The following is a 23,850-nucleotide window of genomic DNA, read 5'->3' as shown; positions in this document are numbered from 1 at the left end:
AAAGAGAAGAGACCGGTCCGATTCGACCGGTCCGATCCGGTCCAGTTCGATTCGGCCGGTTCGATTCAGACACAAAATTTTGAATTTTTACTCGCCTGACCAAAACGAGGTCCAAAATTCAAAAATTCCATAAAACTCGAAAAATACGTAGACTCCAAATATATTTTTAGTTTTGCCACGTGGTCTTTAAATTAATTTTTAAAAATCATCAAAGTTTATATTTTCGGAAAATCGAACTCGATTTTTAAAATCCGAAAAATCTCAAAAAAATTCCTAAAATTTAAATAAAATTAAAATACCAAAAATGCTCATAAATTTAATATTTTTGGGGTGTTACATTCTTCCCACCTTACAGAAAATTCGTCCTCGAATTTTACACAAGGCAGAATAAAGCACATGATTATACATTGAACAAATAAGGGTATTTGCTACGCATGTCCCGTTCTGACTCCCAGGTGCACTCTTCCACTGACTGACTCCTCCACAAAACCTTAACCATAGGGATCTGTTTTGATCTCAGCTGTCTCACTTGGTAGTCCACTATGGCTACAGGCTGCTCCTCAAATGTCAAGTTCTCTTTTAGCTCTATCACATCCGGCTGCAGTACATGAGAAGGATCGGGAATGTATTTCCTGAGCATGGAGATGTGAAACACAGGATGAACGTGAGAGAGGTTGGGTGGTAGCTCCAACTGGTAGGCAACTGCTCCAATTCTATCAGTAACCTCAAAAGGTCCGATATACCGAGGTGCCAACTTGCCCTTCTTTCCAAATCTCATGACTCCCTTCATTGGAGAAACCTTCAGGAATACATAGTCGCCATCGCAAACTCCACATCCCTCCGTCTGGGTCCGCATAACTCTTCTGCTTCATCGAAAGCCGCCATCGTTCCCTGATTAAAAGAACTACCTCTGAAGTGTACTGCACTAGGTCTACATCATGCACCTTCGCTTCCCCCATTTCCGTCCAACACAGAGGAGACCTACACTTTCTTCCATATAATGCCTCATAGGGTGCCATCCCTATGCTGGAGTGGTAACTGTTGTTGTAGGCGAACTCCACCAAAGCTAGCTGCTCATCCCATTGACCTCCAAAATCCAAGACACTCATGCGAAGCATGTCTTCCAGTGTTTGGATTGTCCTTTCTGTCATCCGTCTGCGAGGGTGGAAAGCCGTCATGAAGTTCAATCAGGTGCCAAGTGCCTCCTGCAACTTTCTCCAAAACCGAGAAGTGAATCGGCCCTCTGCCGAGATATTATGGAAGCCAAACTCCATGCAATCGACTATTTCTCGAATGTAAAGCGGGCATCTTGTGCCACGAGTATGTAGTCTTCTGAGTAAAAAGTGAGCTGATTTGGTTAGACGGTCTACAATTACCCATATCGAGTCATATCCTCACGTGGTACGAGGCAACCCAGTCACAAAATCCATAGTGATCATTTCCCACTTCCATTCTGGGATAGGGAGCTCTTGCAGCTTCCCTGACGGTCTCTGGTGTTCAAACTTCACCTTCTGACAAGTCAAGCACTTGGACACAAAGTCTGCAATGTCTCTCTTCATGCCATTCCACCAATAGCTATCTTTCACATCATGGTACATCTTGGTGGAACTCAGGTGGACAACTGCGATGTATAGTGTGCCTCTCGCATGATTTCATTCTGAGGTTGTCCACATCGGGCACACATATCCTAGAACCTTGCACTAGGCGCCATCATTGGCAAACCCAAACTCACCACCTTCACCTTCTTTGTACTCTTTCTATGATCTTCATCAATTGTTGGTCTCTGTCTTTGGGAAACTCTAACTCTGTCCCTCAAGTCCGGCCTCACCAAAAGTGAGCCAACAATACCCCCTCATCTGAAAGATCTAGGATTAAACCTTGATCCATCAACTCATGTACCTCCTGAATCAATGGTCTCTTCTCTACTGAAATGTGCGCCAAACTGCCAGAAGATTTTCTGCTCAAGGCATCTGCTACAACGTTGGCCTTCCTGTGGTGGTACCGATGGTGCAATCATAGTCTTTGAGCTCCATCCATCTCCTCTGTCTCAAGTTTAAGTCCCTCTGTTCAAGATGTACTTTAAACTCTTGTGGTCGGTGTATATCTCGCACACTTCGCCATACAGTAGTGTCTCCAGTTTTTCGCAAAGATTACGATCGCCATTTCCAAATCATGGGTGGGGTAGTTACGCTCATGCCTCTTGATTGCCTTGAAGCATAAGCCACTACCTTTCCATTACGCATCAAAACACACCTAGGCCAACTCGAGGCGTCACAATACACGGTGTATCCTTCACCACTCACGGTAGTGTCAACACAGGCGGTGATTAGACACTCCTTAAGCTTCGAAACTCACCTCACGATCATCTGTCCAAATGAATGGAACATTCTTCCCGGTCAACTTAGTTAAGGAGCCGCTATCCCGGAGAAATCTTGTACAAAACGCCTATAGTAGCGGCTAAACCCGCAAAACTTCGCACCTCGTTGGTATTGTAGGCCTAAGCCAATCGATTCTGACTTCAATTTTCTTGGGATCCACTTGAATACCGTCTCTAGAAACCACGTGTCCCAAGAATGAGATGCTTTCTAGCCAAAATTCACATTTTGAAAATTTGGCGTATAGCTGGTGCTCCCTCAAAGTCTGCAACACCATCCTCAAGTGCCACACGTGTTCTTCCTCGGTCCGAGAGTATACCAGAATGTCATCTATGAATACGATGACAAAACGGTCCAAAAATGGCTTGAACACCCTGTTCATCAAGTCCATGAAGGCTGCTGGTGCATTAGTAAGTCCAAAAGACATCACCAAGAACTCATAATGACCATATCTTGTCCTGAAAGCCGTTTTGGACACGTCCTCATTCCTGATTCTCAATTGATGGTAGCTCGACGCAGTCTATCTTGAAAGAATCTAGCTCCTTGGGTGATCAAACAAATCATCGATCAGGAAGTGGATACTTGTTCTTCATAGTCACCTTGTTCGGTATGCGTAGTCGATACACAACCTCAATGACCCATCCTTCTTTCTCACAAATAGAACAGGAGCACCCCAGGGTGAAGTGCTCGGACGTATGAAACCCTTGTCCAAAAGCTCCTGTAGTTGCTCCTTCAGCTCTTTCAATTCTATTGGTGCCATCCTGTAAGGTGGCATGGATATGGGGTTTGTACCAGGAATAACATCAATGCAGAACTCTATTCCCCTTTTTGATGGCAACCCTGGAAGCTCTTCAGGGAAGACATCCATGAATTCTCTGACAACAGGAACATTTTCCATGCTGACATCTTCTACAGATGTATCTCTCACCAATGCCAAATACCCTTGGCATCCACGCCTCAACATTTTTCTGGCACTAATCGCTGACACCAAATTATATGGAGCCACGCTCCTGTCACCATCAAAGCTAAACTCTTCCACACCAGGTATGTGGAAGTATACCTTTTTGTTCCTGCAGTCTAAGGTGGCATAATGAGTTGCCAACCACCCATCCCATGATTACATCGAAATCCATTACTGGTAGAGGAACCAAGTCTGCTGGGAGGATCTTTCCATCCACTACCACTGGGCTACCCGGAAAAACCATATCTACATCTATGTTGTCACTAAGTGGGGTAGCTACTGACAAAGGGCACTCTAAAGTTGTAGAGTTTCTACCCAACCTCATGGCAAACACAGGGGAGACAAATGAGTGCGTAGCACCCGGATCTATCAAAACACGAGCCTCATAAGAATGCACTGTAAGAATACCGCCACAACCGCATTGGAAGCTCGAGCATCCCTGGTGGGTCGTGGTGAAAACCCGAGCTTGACCCTACCCCGAGTGGCGTAACTCGACATCGACTTTTACCTCTGACCGCCTCCAAATCCACGCCCCTTGTCCTCGGCCTGTTGGCCACTAAAGATCGTCACTGCCATGTTGGAAGTACCGGATACAATCGGCGAGGAACATTTGCAATGAACCCTGTGACCCCATCCGTGGCTCATCAAAACGGGCATTCTCTAGCAAAGTGACCGGGTTGGCCACACTCAAGCATACTCGATCCCATCAAACAAGGTCTGAATGTCCTCTTCCACACTGTGCACAAGGTGCCAAGGAGGATCTGAACTGCACCAATCGTTGTACCCGAAATGTGACCGCCTGGATCCGCACTCGTGTCCAATCCTCGTGGTCTGTCTCTAAAACCACTCTTCTTGTTCCTACTTCTTCCTCTGTAATTACTCTGGCCACCACTGTCTGGAGTACCCATGGAAGGGACACCTGAGGAACCTCTCGCCTGCTTTTTCTTGGTTCTCCGCCGTCATCCGCAAAGATAATCGATCTCTATTTGTCTAGCTCGATCAACTACCACGTCAAAAGACTGATCAGACATCATGGCTAGGTTCGCATACCTCCTGTCAAGCCCCCTTAGGAATCTCTTCACCTTCATAGTTACTGTAGCTGCACGCAGGGGCATATCTGCTCAATTCCGTAAATTCTCAGAGCATATTCGCTCTGCACTGCCATTCTCGCCTTAAGGCCTCAAAGGCCCACCGCTTCGATCTCTCAAGCTCGCACAAACCGATTGATAAAAGTTCCACAACCGAGCCCATGTCAAACCCTCCATCCGGTAACACGTAGTCATTCATCCATTGTCTAGGCATAGGCCCCATGACATGCCGCATACACTCTATCAATCTTCTATCACCAATCAGACTCTGCTCTCGCCGCAGAATCCAAAACCGATATGCATCGTCGACACATCATAGGTACTGTGCACCAACTTCTTGAAATTTATGATCTGCTTGTAAGGTTCCTCTCTTGGTGCGTGGATCTGCTTCTTTGTGGAGGGTGGATCATATATCGCGCCATCATGTCGATGGTTCTCTCAGAACCCGGCTAGAGTAGCTGCCATGGGGTCCATAGGACCCTGTGCCATGAAAGACTGTTCCTGAACTGTGGGTAGCTGCTCTTCTACTTGAGCAGCTCTAGGCCTCCTACCCCGCCTCCTCGGGGCAGGCGCCTCATCCTGTGCTGACACCTCGTCAGGCACATCTGGTTCTGGTGCAGTGGCAGCTCTCCTACTTCTGCTCATTTTCCTAAAATTCAGCAGCATTAGCCCACAAAATTCAAAACTGTACATTACATAGCTCTATAGACTCATGTTTACACACAATATATAAAGCAGAAACTAGAAGCAAAGATGACAATGCAAGACGAATGTGGACCCTATATTTCCGCATGTGACTCCTAGTAGACTCTTCCCAACACTTTAGACAACATTCCCTAAGAATCTGGAGCCTAAGCTCTGATACCACATCTGTCACAACCCAACCTATGGGCCGGACCGGCACTAGGACCTGGGCCAGCCTAAAGCCCCCGAGGCCCGTAGTAAGCCTAACTGTTCATTAACCCAACTCTAAGGCCCATTTGGGCCCAATTTCAAGAAAACAAACGGACAGAGTCCGGCTATAAAATGGACTTACCAACGGGGAGTTTTCGACTCACCTGACCTGTAAAAACAATAAACAATCCATTGGGGAGCTCAGCTCACCCTCCACATACTCATCAACATAATAATAAATGGGAGCTCAGCTCCCTCATCCAATTCATCAAAACAGACTTAAAATATTAAGTTTACAGGTCCAACATGAATATAATATTACAGACCAATTTCAAATAATTATTGTTAACACATGCGGAAATTCTAGGAGTAAATAAAATTACACAAATATCGATAAACAACCTGCGAAGTATAAAAGCAGGTTAACCCAGAATAAAATATCCTCCTGCGGCCTGTAAAAATTTTTGAACAGGAGTGAGCGTTCGACTCAGAGAGTAAAATATCAATTTTAACCATAATCTTTATAACTATCTATAACTAATGCACCCTGTAGAGTGAAATGCAACATCAACATCATATTCACATCATAGCATCAAAAAGGTAATTTGAAGCACTCACACACCCTGTAGCATCAATCATAATATATTGGGAGCTGATCCCCTATCTGACTCTCTTAAATCCAACCTTGGTGCCAAGAACTCAAGCGGACTTTCGCTTAATAAACCAAATCGAGGGTCCCAGAAGAACTCAAGCCGTGACTACCCCTCGAAGGAACGGGTCCCCGAAGAACTCAAGCCGTGACTACCCCGTCCTATCCATAGTCCACACCACATCACACGCACACCAACGCACGCACACTGCTCCAAATTACCACAACAACACTCATGGCACATTAACAGTTATGAATGCAACATAATTCGTGCCTAGAGTTTAACTACATAAATATATGCATATAAGTGATGCATGGGCATGCTGAACATATAATAATATCGAAATTACAATCAAAATTAATATTTTACTCACAAACTTGACGACAAATTACTGTGGCGCCGGGCGGAGGAAGAAGGTCATTCCTGCTCACTGACAATTACATTACATCTATTTAATAAATTTGACTCAATACAAACAAAGAAAAAGATCAAGTATGTCCTAAGTCGTGCCGAAAATCCGGCAGAGTCTCCCCTATACCTAGGACCTACCCAACCTGCAAAAGGGCAAAAAAACGCACTTCTATATTCACAATCCATATATCAACAGTTCAATCATATCACACAGCCCCTCCTGGGCCCATCAAATCAATCATCCATCACAATACGCAAAATTTCAATTTAGTCCTTATTATTGATTATTTTTGCAAAAACTGCCCAAACAAGCTCTAAAAATTATAAAACTTTGCCTCGCGGTCCTTAGCAATATTACTAAGCTATTGCAAAAAGAATCGTAATTTTCTAAGCTACCACGAATATTTTATGGATTTTTAATCCTATTTAAGCACTAGAAAATTACGAAAAAACAAGGTTCGGGTTTACCTTTGCCGATTCCGACTTCGGGAACGCGCTCGGGACGTCTGACAATGGGGGGCTAGCCAAAACCTCGGTCCAATTCGGAGACTTTTCCGGTAACGGGTCTGTCTGGCTCGAAATTTGCAGACCCGGTCAACTGTCGAATTTCCGCAAATCGAGGATACCTACACGAAGCCCATAACACGGGGGTTAGTACATAAATTTTTCAGAATTTTCTAAGCTCATTTAATGGTCGAAAATACACCGCGGTTCCGTGGGACCCACCGAAAAACGGTGTCGGAAAAATTCGAAATTTATGTCGTTGCGAAGCTCTCGACGAATGGAGCGTGCTGGTGGCCTCGGTTTCCTTGTGGGATTCACGGTTTTCGAGAAATCTAGCCCAAAAGTCGAAATGGGCTAAAATCTTCCCGAGCAAAAATCGGACAATCCGCTCGATGGATTTCGGCGTTCTTGGTGTCTATGGAAAGCTCTCGCCGAGTAGATGATTTTGGACACAAGACCCGGTCTAATCGGTGGCCGGATCGGCGGATTGGCCGGAAGCTGGCCGCGCGCCGCAGGGGCGTTCAGCGCGTTTTCCACCGTTCGGCGGCCGCCATTGTGGCTGGCGCCGCGGCCATCGGGCTCGTGGCTCGGTGGCCGGGTGGAGAGGAGAGAGAAAGCGAGAGAGAAGAGGGGAGGAGCGTCGCGGGAGGAAGAAAAAGAGAAGAGACCGGTCCGATTCGACCGGTCCGATCCGGTCCGGTTCGATTCGGCCGGTTCGATTCAGGACACAAAATTTTGAATTTTTACTCTGCCTCGGGACCGAAAACGAGGTCCAAAAATTTCGAAAAAATTCCATAAAACTCAGAAAAATACGTAGACTCCAAATATATTTTTAGTTTTGCCACGTGGTCTTTAAATTAATTTTTAAAAATCATCAAAGTTTATATTTTCGGAAAATCGAACTCGATTTTTAAAATCCGAAAAATCTCAAAAAAATTCCTAAAATTTAAATAAAATTAAAATACCAAAAATGCTCATAAATTTAATATTTTTGGGGTGTTACAATAACAGTGCAATTATGATTCATAGTTAAATGAGATAGTTAATAGCAAGATATACTTGCTAAGGCATTAATAGATTTACTTTCACTTTCTATTTATTTTAAATTATAGTTGATTTTTCTTTTTAAATAGTAGTAATTTGTTTATTAATTTACTAATATATCATTATTTAATATGTATAAAAAAATAAATTTATTAATTTTAAAATAATTTAATAATATGAGTTATTTAATTTTTAATTAATCAATATAAGTGAAGTGTATTAAAAAATAAATAAAATTTATTATGTTAATTATATTAATTAATATAATTTATGTGAAAAATAGAAATAAGTTTTTTTTTTCTTGAGATGAAGGGAATCTAATTTAAATTAATGTAAATATGTTTGTATATTTTTAAAATTTTGGATTTCACAAAATAATAAAAATAGGAAAATTGGTCCCTTCTCTTCTGATTGGGACATAGTTGGATGTCCAAGTGGATGAAGTGAGAAGACTTGGACTACCTCACAAGTCACAACTAACTTCATCAAGCGTTCGAGCTTTTGGTGTGCCGGTTGAGTTGAACCAGTCAAAATTGACGGCACGATTAGGATATTTATCTCCATTAATTACTTAATGGTGTTTTTTTTTTTTTTCTCTTATTTATATTTTTTATTTATATTTTTTAATATCATAAAAATTAAAAAAATATTTTATTTAATGTTAATAAAATATATTATTATTTTTATATTTTATAATTAATTTAAAAATTATTTCTATGATATAATTAATAAAATATATCTCAATTATAAATGTTAATTATATAAATAATTCTGAAAATAATATACAGGCCTCATGTTATATACAATATTTTTTTTCCAGCAAAATGTAAGGCATTAAAAACTTGATCCACCCACCAATGTCCTCTCTACTTGTCCTTGCCTGGTGAAATTAAGAATGGGTCCAAAAATCATGCTGGCTCTGGGCTTATGGGTCCTTCAATCTAAGCACTGTTTGGGTCTCAGAACCTTGATTAACGAGTCGATTCGATTTAATTGGATAACTTGTTGAAATGACCCAATTTAATAAAATTGACAACCTAAATAAAGCCCTATTAAAATATAAATAAAATCAAACCAAATCAAAGTCAAGGGAAAATGCTAAGAAATTTTCCGGGATAGAATAATTATTTTAGTTTACTTCTATAAATCAATACCAGAAAATAACTGGATGATTTCAGGTAAAATCAAGGAAGAAGACATCATGAAAAGTCAGCTATCAAATCATAATGCTAAGAAAATCATAGGAAACAACCATTCTATTCTTTGTCATTTGCATCAACCCAAGTCTTGCATTCACATTTTAAGAGGATAGCCTTAGGCTTATGTGATTTTTAGATTTAAAAAGTATTTTATTTAATTTATGAATATTAATTTTTTTATTTAATTAAAGTATTTATAAGTGGCTGATAAATAATAATTTGATAAAAAGTAAATTACAAGTATATTTATTATTAAAATGACTCAAAAAGTGTCAATTTATTTTTTTAAATAATAAATTATATTAATTCAATATTTTTTATAATATTTTCAAAATATATTTAAATCTTATTATAATATAATTTAATTTTAAATTAAATAAAAAATTTTATATACAATTTTTATTAAAATTATTAAAAAATAATTTTAAAATTTATTAAAAAGTAAATAATTTATTTAAATTATTGCGAGGAAAAATAAAATTATTAAAATGAAAATAAAAATAAATACAATAAAAATATATAATAGAATTATGAAATTAGATAAGGGTAATACAGTAAAATATTTAGTCAAACTAATTTATAAATATCTTATAAGCACAAAGATGAAAAGCTCATCTCTCTCAACTTATTATTATTATTTTTTTCTTATAAATGATGATGATAAGCTCCAAAATTATGTTAAACAAATAAGTCAACTTAAAATAATGGTTTATAACAATTTTATAAACTAAGACAAATATCCTATTAAGAGACTAAATCTATAAATATAAAATTTCATTAATTAAAAATAAGAAGCTCAAAAATTAAGTCAATAATAAAAATAAAACAATGATATTGTAAATTATTGTCATTGAAAATGTGTGATCATATCAAACCATCATGATTTTTGACTCTCAAAATCTATAAAGAAATTATTTGGTGCACCCAATGCATATGCATTATTTTTTATAATCATATGAGATTCATTCTTTATATTATAAAGAGAGACAATTTTTCTGAAGAGAGAGAGAGTACTACTTTTATGTACACTAAAAGCATTACACTTTTATGTGTATTAAAAATATCTTATAATTTTCCCTTCTCCTCCTAATGATTGAAGATTTAAATTTGATAAACCTCTCCCTTTTGAGTCAAATTGAACTCATACTTTGATGGATGGTGCACTATTTTCATTCATTTAATTTTAATTCAATTAAAGTTTAAAAGTGCAAATATATATATATATATATATATATATATATATACTCAACTCAACTAAGTATTTATCTGAAAAATTAATTGGGGTAGGCTATATGGATTATTTTTCTCTACTCTAAACGATTTTGGATAAATCATCAGAAATGTGTAATGCTTTTAGGTCATGTTGTACTACTCTCCTCTAAGTTAGTTTAGGCCTATTTCTTATTTTTTTTCTATCTTCTAATACAATGTGATTTACTTATCTAACTGGAACATCTGTATGTCTACGCTTTACATGACAAAATCACCTCAATCTCTTTTCTCTTAACTTATCTTCAATTGGCACAACTCCTACCTTTTTTTTTTTTTTTTTCTAATACTCTCAAATCTAGTCTAGTATAGCCACTCATCTACCTTAACATTTTTATATGTGCAACTCTCATCTTAGACACATATAACTCTTTTATTGCCCAATACTCACTACCATATAACATGGCGGGTCGTATGACTGTACGGTAAAATTTTTCTTTCAATTTATTGAGAATCTTACGATCACATATAACTCTCGTGGCACGTTTCCATTTCAACCATCTAGTTTTAATCCTATGACTAACATCCTCCTCACATCCCTCATCTATTTGAAGGATTGAGTCGAGATATTTAAAATGATTACTTTGGGGTAATACCACTCCATCAAAACTAACTCATTCTCTAAAACTAGTTCGGTCTTCACTGAACTTGCAATGCATGTATTCTATTTTCGTTCTATTTAACTTAAAGCCCTTTGACTTTAGAGTACTTCTTTAAACTTCTTGTTCTTTATTGACTCATTCTCGCATCTCATATATATATATAATAAAAAAATTCAAACAAATAGAAATTTTGGGGAGATGAAATAAAGAGATGCAATGAATTCACTGTTATCTTAATAAAAGAAATGGACTACTTTTATATTATGTGTGGTAGGCTTATGCCATAATATAGTGTTATTAAAATTTAATAAAAATTTAATTACATTATATTTATTACGGCCTCCTAATATGGAAAATATTCTTACAGGAGCAAATTGAAGTAGTTTTCTTTCCCTTAAACATCAACCAACTTGAATGTAGGCCATTTGGCTCAAAATCTCTAATTTAGTATATAAATTAATTTTTCATAAACTAAATTTATTTTTAAAATGTAAAAAATAATAATTTCCATAATACTTAGATTTATAAATTTGAATTTCAAATTTAGAATTTAATTAAAAAATTAATTTTTAAATTTTAAATAAATATGAGTATTTAATAAAAAATTTTATCAAGTTGAATTGGAATTTCAAGTAACATGATTAATGTTGTTGTTTCAAATCTTTATTTTTTTTAATTTTTTTATATTTATCTTGAATTAAAGTGAAATTTATTTTTTTTAAGAAAAGAAAATACACAAAATTCAGTGACAGGGATGAATCATCGTTAAAATCATGGCAATTTTAATCTTTCTAAATAAAATATTTAATTAAAATCCATAGATTCAAATTCATAAATAACACAATATTAAAGTATATCAAATTAAAGAATAAATTAATAAATTATATTATACTTAAAAATAAAAATGCAACTTATTAAATCTCTCGTACATAAATTACATCCCATGATTAAGAAAAATAAAATAACCTATTTTTTCGAAAATTTAATTTGATAATATAAAATAAATAAGAAAGTTTTCTACCCTTACAAGGAAGTAGGGGTGTGCAAACGGTCGGTTCGGTTCCGAACCGAACCGAACCGATAAAACCGAAAATCGAAAATTGAAAATTTTAAAAATCGAATCGAACCGATTGATAAGAGAAAATCGAACCGAATCGAACTGATAAATTTCAGTTCGGTTTGGTTTTGAACCGATCAAACAGAAATTTATAAAATTTCATATTTTTAACATTAAATCTAAATAATAAAAACATAAAAACAAAAAAAATTAGAAATCAAAACTAAAAAATCTATAGGTTCGGTTCTATTTTCTTTGATTTCAGTTCGGTTCGATTCGATTCGATTCAATTTGATTCGATTTTTTTTTGATTTCCTATATATATTAATAATTTCGGTTCGGTTCGGTTTTTTTAATTTTTTTATGAAAATAACCGAACCGAACCGATTAACCGAAATTATCAAAATTATAAACCGAACCAATTAAATTTTAAAATCAAATCGATTAAACCTAATTAATCGATTCGGTTCGATTTTTCGATTTAAACCGAAAACTGCACACCCCTACAAGGAAGTTTACTTTTCTTCGTACATGATATCTAAAAAGCTTTGTTTAAAAAGGTAGACTTAATCATGGTATACATTTTCTCATTTAAATAATTTAAACCTTAATTTTTTATTATAAATAAAAAAATTTAAATTAAAGAAATATTTTGTTTACAAAGTATAGATCGACTGGTTATTTTATATACAATACAAACTTTAAAGACCAAATATTTTAGCTAAAAAATATATAAAGTTAAGGGTATTTGGATATTTTTACTACAAGTTAAGATCAATTAGATAGAAAATTAGGTGAGAAGATTAAATTATAAGCTTTATTAAATTTCATAGGCTAAATTATTTAATTTTAAAAAGGTTAAATATATTATTTTATATCTGAATTTTACCAAAAAAATATCGTAACACTCTAAATTTTTAAAATATCTCTTGATATGTCTCAACCATATAAAGTGAAATTAAAATATTCTTAATAGCCTAAAACTAAAGAGCATGAACTTTAATAAATAATAATTTATTACTTATAATTTGAAGGGTATCATAATTTCATTTTATAAGAGTTAGAGATATATAAATGTATTACGAGACATTTATAAAAGGTGAGATGAGACATTTTAAAAAATATATAAATTAAATTCAGGTATTTAGAAACTATTATATATATATATATATATAAACTCTGCAATTGCTACCGTTATTTCCAGCTAATTTGGGGTTTTGAACCATCCATTAAGCAAACCCAGTACCTCCCACGGCTTCTTTTATTCCTTTGGCACTAACGAGGGCTTTATTCAATTGAAATTCTATATGTACCATATATACAAACCGAAAAAAATTCAATAAAATGCAATGCTTAAACACATTTTTACCAATTTCAACTCCATAAACTCCTAATTTTCCTTTGTAATTTGCTCTAACAATCAGTTAATAACAACAGCATTTTTCAAATATACCCACAAGGAAATAATAATAATAATAATAAGCATCTCGAATTTTGGAAATTCCAGAAAAGAAAAAAAATAATTAAAACTCACCATAAATTAAGAAAAAAAAAAGTGACAAACTCCCAATTGTTTTCCCGTAAGAACTCCCAATCATTTCTGCACTTGAACCCAGCTTTATACGCTTCTTGGGATTGACTTGAGTTCCTTGATCGCTGATATTCACACGGGCTCCCACCATGATCCTATGCCTCTTTGTCTTCCATGCCATAATCTTGTACCTCACCGAAGTCTCCATATCCACCTGGAAAATCGCTGACCCATTAGAAATCTCCCGCGAAACCGCTGCCAAGTCAAGTCCACTGGCGTTAAAATCACCGCCCTTCGTTGCCTTCTTCTTATGCCCTTGATAAAACTTTACGATGGTGAAATTCCCTATAGAGTGATTCCTGTTTGGGTTGTCAAAAAATGTTACGTTTACTGGATCGTAGTAGACTCCCTTGTCTTTGTTGGTGTTCTCCAGTCTGAGCTCAAAGAAAAGAGTGGTGTTTCCTGGAGGATTTAGGGTCTTGTCAAGTGCTGGAATGTAAATTCGTTGGAGTAAACATTTGGGGCTCGAGGTACGCAGGCTTAGCCACATGAACAGAGCTGTTAGGCCTAGAGTGAATATGAAGCTGCAACAGCACCTGCAGCAACCACCACCGGAATCCGGCATGGTTTTCCGGTGGATCCCTTAAAAGATTCTAATCAGAGAAAGCGAAGAAGATCAAGCGTATGCAGGATTAGAATTTAGATTGGTTGCTGAGACCTAAGCTGTTTCCCTGCTCCGTTCCCTTTTATAAAAGAAAGAAGACGACGACGAAGACTACTCGAGTGTCCTTGGTTTTGTATCTTCATTTTCATGCTTTTGTGGGTAAGGATAAAGCTACAGGTGGTTGTGCCTCGGCTTTCCATTCTGGCCAATGGTAATTTACTTTGGTGAGGAAACGCAGCTGTTTGACTACACAGACCTAGGGGTGAGCAATCGGTTCAAACCGAATCGAATCGAATCGAATCGAATTAAATTATCAAAATTGAATCGTCAATTTTAGAAATCGAATCGAACTGAAATTAGTGAAAAATCGAATCAAATCGAACCGTTTTAATTCGGTTCGGTTCGATTTAAAACTGATCGGTTTGATTTTTGATTGATTTTTTAATTTAAACTTGATTTTCAAGTTATTTGGTCTAATTTTAACTTTGGTTTGAACCTAATAACCATTAATCAATGAAATTAAATAATTAATATATATATAATTAAATATAATTCATAAATTTTCCATAAAAATAAATTAATTCAAAAATCAATTCGATTCGATTTAGTTCGATTTGACTATATAAATCACTATTCGATTCGGTTCGGTTTAATCGATTTTTTTATCTTCAAAACCAAACCGAACCGAAATAACTGAAATTTTTATAAATTAAAACCGAACCGAACCTATTAACTTTTAAAATCGAACCGATTGAACCGAACTGATTCGATTTTTTAATTTGAACCGTATTGTGCTCAGCCCTACACAGACCAATGACGTAAGGATGTAGACCAGGGCAACAAGTACCCATTGCCTCCTGGAATCTTGCAAATTTATGTGCTTGTGCAAGGAACATTTTTTTTTTGGTATAACGAACAAATATTAAAAATAATTTTTTTTTATTAATTTTAATAAAAAAAATTGATTACATTATAGTTTAGTAAACATAGGAGTAATGTATAATTTATGATTATTTTCTTAAAAAATGGACTTTTTTATATATATAGTAATAAAAATTATATATATTGAAAATCATTATATATATTTTGAAAAGTTGTAAACGCATGCCTGGAAAAATTCGAATATAAAAATACAAAATAATGATTCAGCTAAGAGAAAAATTAATTTTATATTAAAAATAAAAAAAAAATCAATTTGAAAAATGTAATTAAGTTTCTTGTGTGGTTGTGGGCTTACTTGGAACTCCCAATGAGCGTTGCCAAAGGGCTCTAGGTCAAGCCTGATCTTTACGAATAGATCAGAGCCCTGCTTAGAAGCTATAGCTTAACCTCCCCTGAGCCAGACGACATGTGGGCCAAATCCAAAAGAAAAGCAACGCACCCACCCTTCAGTTTATTTTGTCGTTTTGTTTACCCTTTCGTTCAATTTCCATTTTCCACTTTCCTGGCTGTCATCGAAAAATGAATCAAATTGATTTAATTCAGGGATCGAGTCGGCCAAGAGGAGGAGTAATAATGAATGAACGAATGTAAATGACATAACTCATAATGCATCTGATGGAGGTTAAATACTATGATCATAGTTGGCCAAAATATAAGTGTTGGCAATAAGCAAAGGTCAATGACATGAATTTACCTAGCAAATTTAGAAAACTACAAGGGAGTGAATTTGCATACAGACGCCATGACATGATATCTATTATTTTTAAGCTCATACCATCAATTAGTAGATACAACCAACCCATAAATTCTTCAAAAACAAAGCATCAAGCTATGGCTCATCAAAACATCAAATTACAGGACAGTAGTTCAAGTTCGGTCCAGCCAGACTAAGTCTAGCTATGGTTCTCTAACATAAAAGGTTGGTAACTGATCCTCATGCACTCCAAAACATAATTGCAAATCAACCAACACAATCATACTATGCATGTCCTCAATCATACTCATAAAAAATGATACAACTACTAACTATTAAGTTAAATCAATTCAAACCTCTTGTGAATCACATATTCAAAGAAAACATGATGTAAATATTCTATGCTTTAGGTGTAGATAGAAAGTAATTAACTGTATACAAGACACATGAAAGGGTAACACAAGTTGTCACTCATCATCCTTGTATGGGTACTCTTCTGGGACTTGCTTTAGAAGTTTCACCTGCAACTCAAACGCATCATCACCTCGAAGCATATCACGAGCCCATGTCACTTCTGTCTTCATTGACACCTAAAACCAAAAGATTACACGAATTGCTAAAACAAGGGACAAAAAGTAGAGAAAAAGAAGTGACAGTTAAAGTATCATAATTCTACTTTTCAAGTAAAAAAAGAAGGTAAAATTTAGGCCAAAGTGTTATTTGCACAATCTCAAGCTGGTTCAATCCAAAGCAATAAACATATTATCTTTCCTAACTAATAAGATCACAATACATACTGTCTGCTACATCCAGCAATCTACCATTTCAAAGCGAATACTTAGAATGGAAGCTTCTTAAAAAACCTGCACTTCCATCTAATAGAAAATCAAAATGATACTCATCAGTTAAAATAAAAGAAAACTGTAATCTCCAGTACTACATTCAATCACTAGATAACTCTTGCTTTGCATTTGTAAAATTTAACTAAGCTGGCATTTTTAGCTTTAAGTGATGCTATTAACACAAAGAATTATTATCATCCAACAAAACCTGAACTGCATAATTTACTTGACAAACTAACAGCACATGCAAGCATGTATAAGACTATGCATCTACTGTTATATGGCCATTTACTATACCAATTCAAAAAGAACCCACAAAAATTTAAGGAAAGAGAGAGAGAGAAGGGGAAGGAGGGAAGGGGGGGGGGGGGGGGGAGAGGGAGGGGAGAGGGGGTTGTGGTGTAGTCCAAAGGGCATGTTAAATTGCAATGTGTGTTGGAAGAGAAAGACACTCACCATCTCCAATGCCCCTCTAATGACTCCACTTAAAATGTTGCAGTAGTATAGCCCTTGACATGTGTCAGGAAGCTCAACAAAGTCTACCAAGGGATTATCCTCCAAAATGATACTACAACATGTCCCATCAGCATCCCAATTGGTCACAGATGCACTAACCCCTAGGAACATTTTGAAACCCACCTGTATAACAGCCATGTGCTATATGAAAAAGTTCTGTTCCACAATTTCAAAGAGAAACCTGAAATATAATTTGACTTTACAAATGAATATGTCATGGCCAACAATACACTTATACACCAGTTACAGAAAGAAAGGAACAAAATATAAAGGCATTCCATCACAATCACAACCATTCTAGGATTAGTAATCCCTTTATTGAATATTAGAAATTAGTCTGCAGCTGCCACCAGGATGGTCAATTTAGTTTGAATGACAATTCTGTAAATTACACAACTACTATAACTCCAAGGTGGAGTTGGATAAAATATTTTGGGACCCAAAATGGAAAGACAAACAGAAGTACTATGAGAGAAAAGAGTTACATGGGAGCAAATTGAGAGGAACAGGAAAAAGATTAACATTGTGATATCTCAAGCCTAGTGTTTTTTGTTGCCTATGCCTTCTGACATGCATTCTCACCCTGGTTTTACTTCTCAGATAAAGGCATCTCTCAAATCTGTCAACAAAATGGTGCATCCAAGAAGATAACAAATAAGAACCTCTTTTTGCTCCTTTACATTTCATCTCAGCAATAGAATATCTTCTCCCTTAAATTTGATTTAAAAAAAAACTGTTACCCGTCCTACCTACATCTTTTTTTGCATGCAGTCAGCAGCAAGTTAAATACTATCAAGCATGATTACAGTTTACAGACAGTTAACACACACTAGATCAATGGTGCCTAACACCAATAGATAATTTCAATGATGGAAAAAAAACTATCAAATCTACATAAATTCATATTTTAGTATATGACAAAATAAGTTTGAAGAGATGAGTCGTCAGTTCAATTATACTACAAACTAAGTTCTTCATCCACCAACTCAACCTTTTCCCATCTTTTTACATCATCAACTTGTTCACTCTATAAAAAGACCAAAAAGAAACAAAAATAAAGATAATAGAGATGTCAATAATCTGTTTACAGAATTAGAAAAGAAATAAATCAATAATATTTTAGCAACAGCATGAGTTGATAGGCAGAAGCCATGTTTGAACTTCGAAACAAACAAATGTATTAAAATAATCAAGAAGAAATTTAGGGAAATGGACTTTATTGTTATATGTTGAATCAAATATCGTACACAGACCTTTGCAATTACTTCAGCTGTCTCCCTGAAGTCCACACATCTGGTGACATTAGATTTTGCCAGAAACTCATCAACCAGTCGAATTCCAATGTTATAACCCCTGCAAATTAATAACATAGCCAAATGATAGAGTTAAAAATCCACATTGCATAATCACCTCATGAAGAAAAATCTAATTTACAGTATCATCTGAAAACCTAAATCTGATAACAGGGCAACTGGGCAAGATTAAACGAGAAGTTTTAAATTACAGGATTTTAAGGGTAACTAATACATAATTACTCCCCATCCTTGATCTCAGTTCCAAGGTTTAACAAATGAAGAACATACTTATGACAATCCATCTTTGTATGATCATGTTCACATGCATGCACGCAAATGCAAGAAGCAGTTTTGCCAGTTTTATGATTGCCTAATGCAATGATAAATACAACCAGGCCCTGCATGCAAAAATGTAGTAAGACATGACTATTTCCTGATTTCCCACACTAGTCCCTTGATTTCATATAGTTTGGCATATAGATGCAATTGAAAACATAAATACTACCACGTATATGTGAACATAAGCATAATAATATTGCGGTTTTAAGAGCATCATTCCACTAGTTATGCTCATACACTAATCCTTTATAGTGATAATAACTCCTCATGGTTCAGCTCTAAAACCACAAAAGAATGTCCCAGTTCTCACCAAAATCACAAATGAGCAAGTTCAATAGTTTAATTCTTGACATCGTATTCAACTTTTATAACGACAAAGACATTATTGAGTTGAGCAGAGATTATAACCAACGCGTACATTTGATCTAGCTGTTTGTTGACTTCTTCAACCTCCTCCAGATCCGTAAGCAATTGACGCACAATCGCCCCATAGGTTAATGTAAACAGCTCCGCATTCTACACAAATTCACTACCCAATATCAAACAACAAATCTAAAACAGTCTCCAATCCCAATAGAAAAGTTCCATTTGGATAGAGAGAAAGTTGCAGGAAATGGAAGGGCATCAAATATCCAAATAAATTCTAGAAATTAACGGAACCCAATTAAACAATCATGGAGAACAAAAATTGACAAAAGAAAACCGGAAACGAATCAGAAATAACAAGAGGAATCGACAAGGACGGTAACATGAAAGCAAAATCTTGAGTTTTCCGTTTGGTTACTGAAATATGCAAAGGAAAACAAAGAGAAATCTAGCTTACCACGCGCTCAACACTAGCGAAGATTGCATCACCGGATCGGGGAGCACCAGGAGGAGCCATTGTTATTGAGAGATCTAGACTGTGAAAGTTATTAGAGAAGTTTTTGATGTCTTCGATTCGATCGGCTCTGCGACCGCGAGCAGATCGCTACTATTCCTCTATAGCGGAAATGAGATGGGCTGCCTGCAAATTTCAGTGTAAGGCCCAAGCGAGCCTTGGGCTAAAAGCTCCTGTTCAATAAATAAGCAAATATGCATGGATCTCCTTGTAAAATATTTTCTTCAATTAAACATCACAACTTTTACTTTTTATTCAAACAAACCCAACTAATTATAAGAGAAAAATTATTATTTATAAATTATATATTTTTTTAATTTTTATGTGCTAAACTTTTTAAAACTGAGGTGAAAGCCGTAACGAAATTAAAAAAAAAATTAAAGAGTAATTAAGATAATGAAAACGTCGAGAAACGTTTAAGCCTAAAGAATGCGCTGAGACAGCTTAAGGGCACTCACGAAGCTTAAGCTTACGCGGATAGAACACTCGATCTAAGTGTACTTGAGATTATTTAAATATTTTATAAATAGTAGATAAATTTTATATTTTGTCTAATTGACTTTACTGGAACACTCGCAGCTTTTATTATTACAGGACACCAGGAAAACTGGGGGCAAGATTACAAGACGGCACGCTCAGAAAAAGCACTTTGATGTGCTTAGTTTTATACATACACATTTCTCACGCAACCATGACTTGGTGGTCGATGATCGGGAACTTTATTTATCTGCACATCGATCGATGTGGTTTAGTACCAAGGTTCTTGGATTTGGCAGCGCTGGCTCAAGCCACAGGAAGAGGCTATATTGTTTGCCCTTTGCACCGCTTGCTTATATTCTTCTCTTCCTACCTCTTCCCTCTCCAGCTGCTGCTTCAAAACAGACGTTATTCCCTCACACTGGCAATCATCTCGCAACTGCTTTACTTGGCTGCAGCATTGCCTAGGGACCTGTTCCTGCTGGTTTTCTACTCCTTGCAGCGCCAGGACTGGTGATTTCCTCGACTGTCCTATATAGTCCACACAGGAGCTTAAGTCCTTCTCTTCAACCTCCTGGCGGCAACTCTGGGTTCTGGTTCGGGGCTTGGGTTCGTCAATCTCCACAGTGGTGATGATGGTTCTGTAGGCGGATGCATTGACTATGATGACCAAGAGAACTGTGATGAGAATGTGCTTTTGCTTTGCCATTCTTGCACAGAGAGCTGCATGCTCTTGATTAGGATATTCATCATTCGGGTTTTATAGGGGATTTTTGGTGTGCATGCAGAGAACGTGGAAGATGGAATGGCTAGTCACTTCGGGTGTTTCGATGGGGTGGCTACAAATGGTTTGGTGGTCTGCGTGAATCTTACACGTAGATTTGCATGCAAATTCTGCCAAACGAGATATATATATATATATGAGAGCAAAGCTCAGACAGCTTTACAGCAAGAAATATATTCTAGTTTTGTTTGGTTTCGAAGCTCATGGGGTCATTATAATTGTTCAGTTCCCTAAGAGAATCGTTTGTTAGTGATTAGGCCTCGAGTGATTTTCACTTTGTCTAATTTTTGCATCTGCTTTCTCACAATTGCTTTAATTTGTTTGTTATATGGAATTTTGTTTAGTCATCAATTGGGGTTCTATTTCATACAATTTCTCTCACTTGCAAGTAATATTCATCCAGGGATCAATTCCATAGTACTAATCCAGATGCTTGATAATATTTAAAAAAAAAAATTAAAAATTTATCTAGTGTTAAAATTATTATTGAAAAAATATCTCTCTTTAAATATATTATTAAATAAAAACGAATGTTTGGTGATTTTGATATGAGGAAATTGCACCAACTCTCTAAATTTTAGGAGTTTTTTCATTTTTATCCTTCAACTTCAATTTGTTAAAATAAAATCACTCAACTTTAATTCTTATTTAAAATAATCACTCTTACATGTAATTATAAGTTTATAGGTTAAAAAGTCATAAAATTACTATTTCAATTCTATTTCAATATAATCACTGTTACATGTAATTGTAAGTTTATAGGTTAAAAAGTCATAAAATTACTATTTTACCTGTCTCTCAAAAAGAAAAATAATATTTTGCTCATTTTTTCTCTCGTTTTTATGACTAAATTAATTAATAATTAATTATCAATAAAATTATTTTATTTATTAAATTTATTACAAAAATTATTAATTAGATATATTTATTTATTATTAATTTAAAATTATTAAATTAATTATTTTATTGTCCTCTCTCTCTCTCTCCCTTTAAAATGATAATTTTTCGCTATGAATGAAAAAAGTAATCTAGCTATGTATAGTAGTAACATCGATATGCATCAAAGTTGAAGAATACAATATGAAGCACACAATTACACTTCACGTAGGCGGTAAAATGGAAAGATTCACACCACAGTGAGAATAACTCCTCCAAATAGCTTATAAACAATTTATATAGTGCAATCTTCCAGTATATAGCTCATGGGAGAGAGCATTAACCAACCACCTTGACTGCAAAGATTTGGGTTCCCATAAAACGAAGAAATGCCATATGAATAGGTAGGGAAAAAAATTATTTGATCTCTGAATATACTATAAGAACATCATAAATAAGGAAGACAGCCTATCTAAAGAATTAACATAACAGATCAACACCCAACAAAATCAAAACAGAATTCTGAACAATAAATTTGAATAAAATGTAAATTAAATTGAGACCTTAAAAGAGTAAAAACATAACAGATCAACTAAACAAATTTCAACAAAACCAAGTCCCAATCTGCCAAGTAAATAACAAACAAATAAACAACATTGACAATGAGCTGGTACGGGCAAGCAGGAATAGGATCCGCAAGCAGCGAGTGTGTCAATGTGGAAGTGGCATTGACAGTGAGCTATAATACAATATGTTACATTAGATGGAGTGTAATTTACTCATTTGATGGTTTTGTTAAAACATTTGTGGGCGGGTCTGTATCATGAGTAATTGGATCTCTGCGTTATGACTTAAGTCTTCATCTTCACAAATCATAGCACCGAGTAGAAGCACCGTGAGGATAGAGGAATGTTGCGCATGTGGTATTAAGGCACTGAATAACAAAGAACAAAAAAGAAGTGCAGGAAGAAGGAATGGTTTAAGTGAAAGCTTTCTTGAAATGGTTTAAGAAGAGAATTAAAGTGGGGCGCAGATATCAAAAATGGTGGAAGGGGTGGCTGGCTATGGAGTGAGGACTGGGTTACATGGAGAGAAAGCTATTTGAACCTTAGGGCCATAGCTGGGTTTTAGATGGGTCTCATGGCACGGCTCTTTAATGAAGGATTTGGAGAGGGAGTAGAGGGACTGGAAATGGAGAGGGAGAGTAGCGTGCAAGTGGGTTGCAATAAAAGAAATGAGGGGGAGGTAGGTGAAGGGTAGTTTAGTCCATCCATTTTTTTAAAAAGAGAAAAATGATATCAAATTGACATCAGAACCAACAAACTCATTATTATAAGTGAAGAGGACTTTTTTTGAAATAAAATTAAAGTTTAATAATTTTATTTTAACAAATTGAAATCAAAAAACAAAAATGAAAAAACCTCTAAAGTTTAGGGATGGTTAGTGAAATTTACTCTTTGGATCCTTATACTTAGAAGCTCTAGTAGTGGCATTTAATTAGTCTTCGTCTAGCTATATCCTTTTTCTCCCTAATTGTTAAGTCTGACTGCAAATATGTTATTGATAAGTTGCAAGTGGATGCTCAATTTCGCAATGGCCTTGACAATGTTCTAGTTGATTGCTACTCTTACAAGAGTCAGTGGAGATATTGTCTGTTATATTTGACTCCTCATAACTAGTTAGATAGAATATGCCTACACATGTTTTGGCAAAATAGACAAGTCTTTTGTATGATTAAGAGTAAAATACTTTGCAGATATACTGATGTTGCTTGGAATTTTTGGGTCAATAAATGGTTCTAATGTTACTTATAACGAGAAAAGAGATAAGATCAGTGGCCTAAGTAAAGTTAATCCGATGCTCAAGTCAGTAGATGCCAAAAAAAGAGCAGATACTAAAAAGTAATAATAGAATAGAATTGCGTATCTTGATAGATGTTATAAGCCATTCTTATAA

The 23,850-nt window shown here is 35.6% G+C and overlaps 3 protein-coding genes across 4 annotated transcripts; all 3 read right to left on the bottom strand.

Annotated features, from left to right (window-relative positions):
* Positions 1-13,389: 13,389 nt before the first annotated feature.
* LOC110647156 (protein NDR1) lies at positions 13,390-15,100 on the bottom strand. The gene is made up of 2 exons (XM_021800856.2): positions 15,061-15,100; positions 13,390-14,505 (listed from the first exon to the last, which is right to left on the bottom strand). Exon 2 carries the CDS (start codon positions 14,208-14,210, stop codon positions 13,578-13,580), a length of 633 nt encoding a protein of 210 aa, XP_021656548.2. The 5' UTR covers positions 14,211-14,505; positions 15,061-15,100; the 3' UTR covers positions 13,390-13,577.
* Positions 15,101-16,168: 1,068 nt separating this feature from the next.
* LOC110647160 (uncharacterized) lies at positions 16,169-19,871 on the bottom strand. Of its 2 annotated transcripts, none has more exons than XM_021800864.2 (5): positions 19,701-19,871; positions 19,296-19,393; positions 18,497-18,596; positions 17,184-17,384; positions 16,169-16,475 (listed from the first exon to the last, which is right to left on the bottom strand). In XM_021800864.2, exons 1-5 carry the CDS (start codon positions 19,758-19,760, stop codon positions 16,353-16,355), a joined length of 582 nt encoding a protein of 193 aa, XP_021656556.1. In that variant the 5' UTR covers positions 19,761-19,871; the 3' UTR covers positions 16,169-16,352. The 2 variants fall into 2 exon arrangements, with proteins under 2 accessions (XP_021656556.1, XP_021656557.1); XM_021800865.2 differs by having other exon boundaries at positions 17,184-17,366; positions 19,701-19,868.
* A 634-nt stretch (positions 19,872-20,505) lies between these two features.
* LOC110647147 (2S seed storage albumin protein) lies at positions 20,506-20,943 on the bottom strand. Its single transcript, XM_058146237.1, has one exon. It carries the CDS (start codon positions 20,941-20,943, stop codon positions 20,506-20,508), a length of 438 nt encoding a protein of 145 aa, XP_058002220.1.
* Between the last annotated feature and the right edge of the window lie 2,907 nt (positions 20,944-23,850).

Source organism: Hevea brasiliensis, chromosome 4, assembly GCF_030052815.1.
Source record: "Hevea brasiliensis isolate MT/VB/25A 57/8 chromosome 4, ASM3005281v1, whole genome shotgun sequence".
Classification (NCBI taxonomy): Eukaryota; Viridiplantae; Streptophyta; class Magnoliopsida; order Malpighiales; family Euphorbiaceae; genus Hevea; species Hevea brasiliensis.
This window is presented reverse-complemented; position numbering and strand designations above follow the sequence as displayed.